Source organism: Tachypleus tridentatus, chromosome 13 (genome assembly GCF_004210375.1).
Source record: "Tachypleus tridentatus isolate NWPU-2018 chromosome 13, ASM421037v1, whole genome shotgun sequence".
NCBI classification, from domain to species: domain Eukaryota; kingdom Metazoa; phylum Arthropoda; class Merostomata; order Xiphosura; family Limulidae; genus Tachypleus; species Tachypleus tridentatus.
The window spans coordinates 221,462,708-221,475,548 of record NC_134837.1 but is presented as its reverse complement, the minus strand read 5'-3'; the positions used below and the strand labels follow the sequence as shown (position 1 = coordinate 221,475,548).

The 12,841-nt window shown below is 31.7% G+C and overlaps 1 protein-coding gene across 3 annotated transcripts in view; it reads right to left on the bottom strand.

The window, feature by feature from the left end:
- Window positions 1–394: 394 nt before the first annotated feature.
- The window catches only part of LOC143240002 (syntaxin-16-like), a 51,919-nt gene continuing 39,472 nt past the window's right edge, over window positions 395–12,841 (bottom strand). For 2 of the 3 annotated variants that reach the window (XM_076481749.1, XM_076481750.1), the window contains exons 7-10: window positions 11,488–11,650; window positions 9,925–10,025; window positions 8,972–9,115; window positions 2,954–7,120 (exon numbers count right to left, since the gene is read on the bottom strand). In XM_076481749.1, the coding sequence (XP_076337864.1) occupies window positions 6,935–7,120; window positions 8,972–9,115; window positions 9,925–10,025; window positions 11,488–11,650 (594 nt within the window). In that variant the 3' untranslated portion in view covers window positions 2,954–6,934. Of the gene's footprint in view, window positions 607–2,953; window positions 7,121–8,971; window positions 9,116–9,924; window positions 10,026–11,487; window positions 11,651–12,841 lie in introns of those variants that run through there. The other variant, XM_076481751.1, reaches the window with a different exon arrangement.

The following is a 12,841-nucleotide window of genomic DNA, read 5'->3' as shown; positions in this document are numbered from 1 at the left end:
ATTTGTTTATGATTTTAAAACGTTATGCACTAGCTATCCAATTATTCAGCCAAAGTATTAAATACATTATTGTAATTTAAACTGTTTAAGGTCTGTTACAGTGTTACTCCATATGAAGGGAAAATATCCCAATTTTTCGCTCTGGAAAGCTGGTAACTCCTATTCGTGCTTGGTCTATCGTTTTATTTGTTCTTGTTGTAAACGAGATTATGTGGATTCGACAATATGTCATTTAGATCGATGTCTTCTGGTATCTTCAGGTGTGCTCAAAGAGAATAGTGGTTATTAGAACCACATATAAGAAGGGACTCGCGGTACTTGTGTACGGATGTTTATTTTCTGACTGTTGCGATGGTAGGGTCACAAAGTACAAGACAAAACACAGATTTCACACCAAATACAAATGTTTAATGAAAAGCTCCTCAACTCTCAGCACAAACAACAATATCCTTTAAAATTAGCACAGCTTAATGTCAAAAAATTATACGTTTTAAAAGAGCAAGTAATGTTATTGTGTATAGAAAGATGGAAGTGTGTGACCAGCAGGAGTGATAAAGACTGTTCAACAAGGATGCTCATACAACTGTACTCTTTCCCTCTCGTAACCTAGAATAAAGGGAATCGCTAATATAGAGCGTGACTTGGTTAAATGTAAAACAGTAGAGTTAACCCTCAAGGAAATCTCAGTTTCAACTTGGATTTCACCACCACAACAATAATAATATGAGAGAAATAATTCGTATTATAAACTAACACAACATTTACTCGCAGTTAAACTTACACTGCAAGTTAATGAACCTACAGACGCTATTCCAACGTCTAATGAACCTACAGACGCTATTCCAACGTCTGCGCACATGAAAATAAAAGTTGACTGTATTACAATTCAATCCAAACAAAATCTAAGTTAAAAAAAAAAAAAAAAAAATTGTGCAAAACCCTGTAAAATTCTGCTTGCAATGTAGTGGAAGTCTAGGTAAAATTCTGTAAAACCTATATAAAATTAAATTAAAACAACATACATGTAAAATTTCTGAAAACATTTTGAAAATCATTAAGTAGTTTGTTTGTTTTTGAATTTCGCGCAAAGCTACTCGAGAGCTATCTCCGCTAGCCGTCCCTAATTTAGCACTGTAAGACTAGAGGGAAGGCAGCTAGTCATCACCACCCACCGCCAACTCTTGGGCTATTCTTTTACAAACGAATAGTGGTATTGACCATCACATTTATAGCGCCCCCACGGCTGAAATGGCGAGCATGTTTGGTGTGAAGGGAATTCAAACCCGCGACCCTTGGATTATGAGTCGAGTGCCTTAACCACCTGGCCATGCCGGGCCTACACTTATTGGATTATGTTTCTAAAGTTTCGGTCCACACTTTTATACACTTGTGAATTGGCTTCGGAAATTTTGAAGTCATTCCAGGCTAAAATAAAAATGTTTATGACCACAAAACTGAAGAGCGTAAGTTTCATCCTGGTGAAATGGTCTTAGTATTATTACCCACTAGGTATCATGGCTTCTATGAGATTGTTCAGAAAATTAATGATGCGTATTAGCTCTGCACTGTGATGTGCAATTATCAATTGGATACTGAACAAACTTAAAATTTACCTGCAACAGTTGTATTTGTGATACAATTGTTCTCTGAACTGGTGGCGATTCCATTAGCAAAGTTATTGGGTAATAACTGGATTTGTGGTTAAATATTTCTGTGTAAATGGGTATATTTTTCGTGTTACGAAAACTGAAACAACCAAAAACATGGCTATCGCTGTAGGTTATGTTTACAAATAAATTAGGTACTGAACTCACTTGCCTTAATTGAGGTTGAACTACAGTAAAATCTGTGATAGTTCAGCAGCCCAGGGCATATAATAGGGCACTAGCTAATAACATGAAATCTGATGTAACCAAAAATTTTCCAGAATCTCACCTTGCTAGCATAGTCTAAGAAAAAATGTTGAGTGTAGATTCTGGTACCTTTACTCAAAATTCAATAAAATCCTATTTATCAACGAATAAATTCTTGAAACATGACATATACTCTGCCAAGAATATGAAAAGATATATATAAAAAAAAACACACCCAACTAACGATCGTCACAAAGACAAAACGTGTAACCTTTATCAACATGACACATTTACTACAACAAAAACTAATTATGCATCATGCTATGTGGTGGCATACCTTACACAGTTGTGAAATGCGTATTGTTCCATATGTATGTGCAATTGGTATCTCTAAGAAATCGAGAATGATTTTTATAGCTATCGGATATAAGATTGTTAAGTGTAGGTAGTATAAATAATTTTACTTTCTGTGTAAGACTTCATGATTGTTTCACTTTTTTTTTGTAATAAAACAGTTAAAAGAATACGATTAGTGGAAGTTGTGTCTGAGTTAATGATGTTGAAGCTAAGGAAATTTCTAGAATATTTCTGTTAATACATTATTTGCATGTAAATTTAATTGTTTTATGGATGCTTCTAAGGAATGTCAGTCTAATGGCTAAGAAATAATATTAAATTAGACATATACACTTTGTACTGTTTGGTACTATACTCTCCCCCATATGTGTGTGTGTGTGTATAAATATAATGCATCTTTTTAATCTTAACTACCATGCTCATTATTCAGATAATCATGATTAATGTAACAAAAAATTACTTGTAATGACACTACTGACTGATTAGTTATCAAGTCAAGTAATTCCACAGCCTGTCATATCTGGCTACTCAGTCAATTTTAAATACTTTAGCTACAAGTCACTACAAAAGAGGCATTTTGTTTCAACACCTGAACTTATCTGGAATGAGCTATGATGACAGTAAAATGTCCATCTCAGATCATAAAAAAATTAATATCGGAGTATTAAACACCAAGTAAACTTTAATAAATAGTTTTTAATTTGATTTCCACACTGACACAACAGAAAACAAATGACAAAAAGTTTTCATGTTACTTCAACATTATACCTTTAATTAACTTGCTTATAAGGAATACTTACATGCATGGCTTGCATAAATATTTAAGTGCATAAAACAATCACTCATAACATCAAGTAAGTCAAACCTCTTTAACACATTGGCTTCCAAGCCTATTTTTCCGATACTTTACAGGGCCAACTAGCCATTTTACAATTACTTTTTTTAGGAAGAGTGTATATATGTAGCCAAAGTGACCCTTTAAAAAGAAAATGTAGCATGACTCATGGATGGGTTATGTGGGAGCCAGCGTGTTAATCAAACTCTTTAATTCCACATATCTGTAAAAGTTTGAGCCATTTGATAGAGAAATCATAGGTACTTAAAAGAGCACTATGTTGTACACTATGTTACCAAAGCCAACACTTTCAACAATTCAGATATTTTGCTCCACTTGAATAATTGTATAATTCTACAATGAAAGAGTCTGCTAATGACTGATAAAAGTTACTTATACAAGTTAATGTAAGACAATATCCATTTTTCACTTTTATATATCATGCTGCTGGGAAAAACATGTGATAAGAAGCTGAAATCCTCAGTTTAAAATCTACACACAATACAATATATATTCACGGAATTACACTATGGAAAGTTTGTAAAACAAAAAAATATTTTGTACACACCAACAACAGCAGATTAATATATAATATAAACAGGAAATCTATATATGTACACAAAATATATTTCCTTTCATAAATATAAAGGTAGAGTTTAGACCCTAGATAAATATTTAAAGTGACCTAATTATATAGACTTGTTTTAATAACACAACTTACGAACACTGACACAAAACAATTAAAGGATCTAACACCTTTAAAACAAAACTATCATTTTATGTACAGGGGAAGACATTTTGAAGTAATTTCAAATTCTTTTATTTTTTGTTTGGTAAACAGACAAACATGATTCCATTATTAAAATTCTAAAACTTTTCAAAGAAATTAAAGAGAAAATAAAAACAAAACTGTATCATCCCTACAAAAAAACAAAATCAACTAATACTATATACAAATTTATGAAAACAATACAAAAGAAACAAACATTTCTCACATAAAAATTGGTTTATTTGCTAGATTTAACCACATTCAAATGTTTAGACACTGTACATCATATATATATTCAGCTGTTCAATAACTAATAGTCAATTTATAGTTATGCCAGAAACATTTTACATTTAGTGAATACAAGTGTGGTTAAAATCAAATTACCAAAATGTTATGAATGAATTGCTTGTCTTAAGCACACATTCAAAACAATAACAAAAAATTGTTTGCATAGTGCATGACAAATAAGCTTAAATTTAATATAAAGCACAGGGAGCATGAGGTGTATGACAAAAATAAAATTGATAAAAATAATAAAATAACATTATTGTTTTTATGGTAAGTTATAACTGAATAACTTGACAGGAAGTGGTACAATGCAGGAATTAAAGTAGACAAAACACATGCAAATCTTATTTGTATCCTTCAAACATGCAATAAAGGTTACATGGATTAGTTAAATTATGCAGCATGTGAAAAATTATCAGTTGTTTTTTATTTTTAACACATACAAAATAACATTATCAGTATCCAGATTCTTGGAAAACAGTATGTAGTCATGTTCAGTTCCTGGGGTCATGAAATGGCAGATCTGGTCTTCACACCTTTTGACACATGTAGAACATTTTGAAAACTATTGCCCTTGTTTCCAGTTAACAAACACCAATACTAAAAAGGTCTGGAGGGATTCCAAGATATCTCACCTTGCTCTATTTTGTATAAACAACTATGCTACAGAATAAATGTGATTCATAATGACCAGAATGTTTTAAAGGATCATTACTATCTGTCTTAACACACAGAAGATGCTCAATCACATCTACCTAAAATACAAACTTAAACCTTATTTATCTGTAATTGTACAATGATAGAAACAAGATGTACAACCTATATATTAATATATGATTACAGACATTGTATAGCATCTAAATGTAATTATTTATGAATTTTATGTACAGGTACACGACTGATTTTTTGGCAACTGATGGTCCAGCACCTCCTTTAATTCGGAGAAAATAATGAGAGTACACTTGAAATTCCCGTGGTCGGCAGACTAGTTCATTTTAGTGGCCACAGATGGCATTGCATGTGGCACATGCTCTTTTGAGATGAGCTACTTACTGACTTTACAGGATTTAATGTATCAAAAAAGAAAAAAACTTGTTCACGAGTTGCTTGAGTATGCAAAAAGTTTTACGGGACCTGCTGCCAAGGGTACAGCAAGCAAGCTTAATGAAGAAAGTCTGGATAAATGTTGGCAGAGAAACACCTGCTGTTCATCACTATACTGACATTGAAATTTCCGATATTATTCTGAATCCTGATAAAAACATTAAAAGTGATGAAGATAAAACAGATGTAGCTTAAATTCTTACTATGGACAAGTTAACTGAGTTGATGGATGAATTAATCAGTGGGCTAAAGCAACACATCTTCATGACGGAACAAGAACTAATGACTCTTCATTTGCTGTATGAAAAATTACACAGAGAAATATCATATCACATAAAACAACTTTGCTTGGATGGAATGTTTAAAAACATAGCCAAGAAGAATGTTTGTCAAAGCAGTAGTAATTCTGTGACTTTTCCAAGTACTCTGGATGTTGCACTTGCAACATCACAAATCCATGATGAAACAGTCAACTATGAAACAGACACTAATCCTGACATCCCTCAACTTCCAGACCTTTGTGATTAAGCTCTACAATTCCAGTAAAATTCTAAAATTTGCCACTTTAGAAGTTGTACTACTGCAACATTCTTTGTAAGTATAGCAATTAATAAACCTGTACAACTTATACCTTACTTATAAACCTTTATAGCTTATACCTGTTCTAATAAAAACCTGTATAATTTATACCTGCACTAATGTACTTCAGTAATCATTTAATTTACATTTAATATTTGTTTAATTTAAATTTCTAGCAGTTCATGGTGCTTTAGAGACACAGGAGAGATATAATTATTGGGTCAGAGGTGTATTGTTGAATTATTATTATGTGACTTCTGTTGGTTTGGCAAAATGGATAATCCAGCAAGGGTCTGGAACCAAAGGTGCTGAAAAATATGTGGTGTACCTGTATAAGATATTATGTGGTGTTGGAAAAGGTAACTCATCATATAAATAAAACAATAATGGGTAATTTTTAATCTGATATAAAAAACTTCTTTTATCCACCCATTCTAGTTGTTTAACTATCATATTCTCATACACAATGTTACTGACTAAAAAAAATAATATCAATTCCTATAATAGAAGAAATGTTAAACTATAACAAGAAATGTGTGGTAAAAAGGAACTAAATGCATATAAACTAAACAGAATTAAACCAGAAGGTAACTGTATTTGCACTGGTATTACTGCATTTAGTGATTATTTAATATCCTTAAAAGGTTAGTATGTTTATGATTTAACTCAGTTTTTAATTAAGTATAATAAATCATGTATTCAGTTTAGTACAATCTAGAAATGTTTACAAGCTAATATGATTAATTAAAATGTATATTCTAAGTTAAAGTCTGTTCAAGAGTAATTTCCATTTCAAACAAACATAAAAAAATTAATGTTTTTAATTTAGGTGACTAACATGTACCTCATATTTTCCATTAATGCTGAGCCATTAAATAGGCCAATACTAAGGTTTTAAACTTATAAATGTACATTTCTTCTTCAAGGGTTTATAAACATATGCTTAAAGACTGTGTTATTACTAGGCTCTTGAAATGGATAAACATGGCATTTATAGTAGACAATAAAGGAGGCTCTCTTTCAAGACTAAAACATGCAACTTTCTTTAAAGATGGATATATAAAGCTGCTGTCGATGTGGAGTAGTAATTTTTATATGTACAGTTATTTCAAGTTGATATTCACAAATAATTTTAGTCCACAATTAATCTTAAAACAACTTTAATGCAACTAGTAGTACTATCAGAAAAACTGTTGTTACTGCTAACACCAATATGCACATCATTTTGTGGTTTTTCCTTTGATAGCTTTCTGCTCTTTGTAATTTTTGCAGGCCTTGGTAAACTTGAGTTTGGATGTGTTCAAGATTATAGTCTATCCTATCCAAAATAGTCCCCTATTAAAGAAAGGAAAGTACTGACTGCACTTTGTCTTCTCATAAAAAAGCAGAATTTTATATTATTGATGAAAGTTTCAAAACGTACGCACACGTTATTTCTAAAGAAACCTTAATTTAAAATTCCAAATAACTAAGGATTAATGTGTCATTTTCAAATACAGATGAAATACGAAAACATTAACCTATGTACCAAGAAAAATATAAATTTTAATGAAATGAAAACTGATGATAAGTGATATGAAATTATTATTTAATATATTTTTGTAACACTTGAATTACAAGTGTATTTTCAGCTCATTATATTCTGTCATATATAGAATGTAAATTTTTGTAACTAGTACATTATGATAAATAGAAAATGAAACCTTACAGATTTGTGATGTACAGTTATGTTTATTCACCAAGTAGTAAAAGTAAAATATTGCCAGAACTAACTTTGCTTGTTTCAAGCAATTTTCAGTTTTACATTAACCACTCTGATAAGAGATACTAATTATTATTAACACAATACTATACTAACTTTCAATTAAAACACTAAACTAAACAATTACAAATAATAAAAATGTTCTACACAATTCAATTACAAAAGAAGATAAAATTAAAAAAAATAATGTAGTGTAATCATTAACTTTTGTTGCAACATTCTCTAAATGTATTTCATTAACTTTCTTTAAAAACTTAAATGATGTGATGCAATGGTTACCCTAATTCAAATAACAACAGAGTAAAATTCACAATTTCTCTCTCATTTAAAGATGTACTTCTAAAATTAATGTTTATATTATTATTCATCAACCTCAAACTGGTAATGTTAAACAATGCAAAACTATGCATATCAATTATTTTGTTAGCTTACAGCTGTTCAAATCATCACACAATGCCATTCATTGTTAGCTTTTAATTATTTTTTGCAATCTTCCTGATAACTTGGATATGTTATAATCACCAAGTGTTAGGTGAAACACTAAAACAAAAGAAAGAAAATGGTGTAAAATCAGAAGATGTATAGAGTATTGGTTCATGATGCCCCACCCATCTTTTGAGAAAAGTGACAAATCCACATGCTGCCTGACTTTGAATGTGTGATGGCAGAAACATTCTACCAAAAATACACATCCTCTGTTATGTATTGTAACCCTATAATCATTAGGCTAACCTGTTCCTACAACAGAGCAAGATAGGCTCTTCCAGTCAGAGACCTACTTGAGAAAAATAGATGAACAAAGTTACAGTGTATTTGGTCACATTAAACAATTGCACAATCTCATACCGGTCTGAAGATTTTGCAACACAATGCAAATTTCATGGGACCAGTACCAGTAAGTGTAGCAGTTCATTTCACTGATGACATAAAATATTGCCTTATGTATCTGTCTGAAACACCAACTGGGCATATATTAAATCAGTTCCTCCAGTACCCTTAACATTTACAAAACTCCACAGACCAGCAGGGGTCATCTTACATCAATTTATAAAATATGTGCAGCTTGTAGGGGTGGAATTTGTGTTATTTCAAAATAAAGAAACTACTTCTCACACAATTTGGCAATCTGACTTTATTGGTATAGCTCAGAGACAGCCTACTACTGTGTCTAAAAAGACCTAATTCATTGTTCTAGAATATCTTTCAAATCATTTAAATCACCACAGAACAAGTATTATGAAACTTGGCACACAAATGACAAACATTTGTTTGTCAGAACCCCCCCCCCATTTTTTTAACAATGTTTATTATTTTGATACAACAAATAAGTTTATACCTGAATAAATCTTTACATATATTTAGCAAGCTTCACACTTGTATTCAATATTTATTTTAGTTTTAACCAATAAAGTTTGAACTTGTACCTGATCAGTGATTATTGCTGCTAAATCTCTAAATATCTCATTCAACTCAGCTATTGATTGAACAACATGGACTATTTCCTTTTCACATTGATCCACCATATGGCTGTTATTATCTATCTGAAACAGCTGCTCTTGGGAAAATTTCTGGGGAAGAGTTTCAACAAATAAAGAAAATAACTGCTTGAAATGTGTTAATAAGTAAAAATAAAAATATTTAAAAATAATATAATAAATAATAATAATAACATGAAAATATTTGTTTAGTGATATGATAAATTAATACAATTATCAACATTAACGGGAAAAAAACTCAATTACTACAATAAGAAAAATGTTTTAGTTAAAAATGAAATGTTTTTTAAAAAATAATACTTATTAAACTGGTTTTTATGAAAAGTGATAATCAGTACTTTAAACAAATAAATATTCAACTAAAAAGTAGCAATTATTGGATACATTTTTTTCATTTTACATCATGAGAACATATTTAGCTACTCATTCTTTTTGTTTTTTCTTTAAGATCAATGCATGTGTACATTTGCAAAGTCATTTCAGTACAGAATTCAGACAAAATAAACAATTTGGTAATATATAAATCAATAGTACTAAAAGACAACTCTCTAATTTTCACAAAATTACAAATAGTTTATTATCAGCAACTGTGACAAAAAATTTACAAAACAATTATTTTTAATGAGACAAAAAACTTAAAATATTAATGAATGTTACACATAAATTATACACATTATATCTTGCAGAATGAATCAAATCAATTATAAAATGTTATGTCATTCTGAAAGAATCACAAAATTGCTATTATTTTTCAACTTAAAGCAGTGTATGATTTCACATAAAGCTAAATAACTAGTTTTCAAAGCTCATGCTTTAAAAATAAAAGAGGGGGTGGGAGGATTTGACAGTTAGTTGAGAATTTAGATATATCCACAGCTTACTTGTTCAAGCATTTGGTCCATATGTAAACTGTCACCATCAATCATGGGTGAAAGATGAGTTGTAAAATATTGCTCAGAACGTTCTTCCCTTGATCTCAGGTCTGGTGAAAAACAGAGATAATTTAGTTTTATCATTTTCTTAAATTGCTACAATATATCCAGAGTTATACAAAAGTTATTTACTTTATGAATCAATTTATGAATAAAAAGAATGCTCACGAGTATAACAAGGAAAGAAAAACAACGTACAACTCAGTTGTAGATGTATGTATGTATATACACTACATGGCCAAAAGTATGTGGACACCCAACCATCACACCCTTATGTGCTTGTTGAACATCTCATTCCAAAACCATAGGCATTAATATGGAGTTGGTCCTCCTTTTGCTGCTATAACTGTCTCTGCTGTTCTGGGAAGGCTTTTCACTAGATTTTTACACATGGCTGTGGGGATTCACTCCTATTCGGCCACAAGAGCATTAGTGAGGTCAGGCACTGATGTTGGGTGAAAAGGCCTGGCTTACAGTCGGCATTTAAATTCATCCAAAAGGTGTTCGATGGGGTTGAGGTCAGGACTCTGTGCAGACCAGTCAAGTTCTTCAACACCAACCTCAGCAAACCATGTCTTTATGGCTCTTGCTTTGTGCACAGGGGAATTGTCATGCTGAAACAAAAAAGGGCCTTCCCCAAACTGTTGCCACAAAGTTGGAAGCACACAATTCTGTAAAATGTCAGTGTATGCTGTAGCATTAAAATTTCCCTTCACTGGAACTAAAGAGCCTAGCCCAAACCATGAAAAACAGCCCCACACCATTATTCCTCCTCCACAAAACTTTACAGTTGGCACTATGCATTCAGGCAGGTAGTGTCCTCTTTGCATCTGCCAAACCCAGATTCGTCCATCAGACTGCCAGATAGTGAAGCGTGATTCATCACTCCAGAGATCGTACTTTCACTGCTCTAGAGTCCAATGGCTGAGTGCTTTACACTACTCCAGCTGACACTTGGCATTGCGCATGGTGATCTTATGCTTGTGTGCGGTTGCTCAGCCATGGAAACCCATTTCATGAAGCTCCTGATGAACAGTTCTTGTGCTGACATTGCTTCTAGAGACAGTTTGGAACTCAATAGTGAGTGTTGCAACTGTGGACAGAATATTTTTACACACTCCAGCACTCAGTGGTTCCATTCTGTGAGCTTGTGTGGCCTACCACTTTGTGGCTCAGCTGTTGTTGCTCCTAGGCATTTTCACTTTACAATAACAGCACTTACAGCTTACCGGGGCAGGTAATATGATGAACTGACTTGTTGGAAAGGTTGCATACTATGACAGTGCCAAGTTGAAAGTCACTGAGCTTTTCAGTTTGAGCCATTCTACTGCCAATGCACCTTGATTTTATGCACCTGTTACCAATGGGTGTGACTGAAATAGCCAAACTTACTCATTAGAAGGGGTGTCCACATACTTTTGGATATATAGTGTATATGTGTGTGTGTATACACATTTATTGTGTATTGATTATAGCAAATCAATAACCATATTTTATATATATTAAACTAACTCTTTAAGTAGGAGCTTTGAGCAGATCGAACGGTAACAGAAAGATTTTGTAGTGCCCCAGCAAGGGACACAACAACATTTTTGTTCACTCTTGATTCCTGGAGGCTTGCACCACGACTTCGTGAACCAATCTGATGAATTAATCGTTGACAATGAGTAAACATCTACAAAAGAGGATACAAAGAACACACTGTAAAAAATACCAGAATTTAAAACAGTAAATAATAAAATCACAATTTGTAAAAAAAAATATTAATGTACTGAGAATAAACTGCTTTATAATAAAAACTCATTTCCAAGAGTAAGCATAAAAAATACACAATTTTTCACTTGTTATATTAAAAACAAATTTATGTTCAATTTTCAAAATTATTTTTGATTATACATGTCTAGAAGCTGATACATTAAACAGTAAAAACTAAAACATGTTTTAAACTAATTTAACATGACTTTGAACAATGTATGGATCAGAATAATGTTCTAACAAAAGCAATACTATTCAATAAAACCAGCTGCAGTGAGTAAGTTTGAATATTGCATGTGCCAAAATCTTGTTCTAACAAAAGCGATACTGGTCAAAGAAACAAGCTGTGAGGTAATTTTCACACAATCTTAAAAGTATACCCAACTGTTAGTGTCAGTAATTTGTTCTAAAAAATGATACAGCTTCTGCCTACATTGAACTTGACAAACATTATTATAATCAACTTTGGATGTCAGAAAAACATGTAGGTTCAAAAAATAACCACATACTACATGTGATAAAGAAAATCACAATGTAGGGTTTTGAATGTTCTGAATTTCAGAGCCTGTATTGCATTAAAAAAAAGTAATTTGAGCACTAGAACAATAACTACTTTTCAAATGCAATTTCTCCCATACTTGAGAGATTGTATTCAATCACAGACCACACATAAAGTCTTCTTTTTACTACACTTAAAGGGCTTAACCTAGGTTTTATATAATGCAACCCTCTCTATGCAACATTTTATCTTATTCATAACAAAACAACTTAAAGCTTTACTTTTAGCAAAACTTTGTTAACTTAAATATGAATATGTAGGTTTCATATTGCTGATATAGTAATCAAATTTAAAGTATTCTGGATGACAAATGGAGCACATCAACTGGATCTACCTACTAGTGTCACGACGCTAACTTATCCCAGCATTTTTTTTTTTCATGAGAAACAATCAATTTGGCAAAGAAAACTTTTGAATAAAATGTAAGAACTGAAGTGTTTGGTGCCCTTTTAATGTAATTAAAGGAAGTTTATGCAAAATTCAGAAGTTTTTTTTTAAACTTCCAAGATAAAACCAATTTTGACCAAATTAAAAGTTTTCAAGGACCCAGTT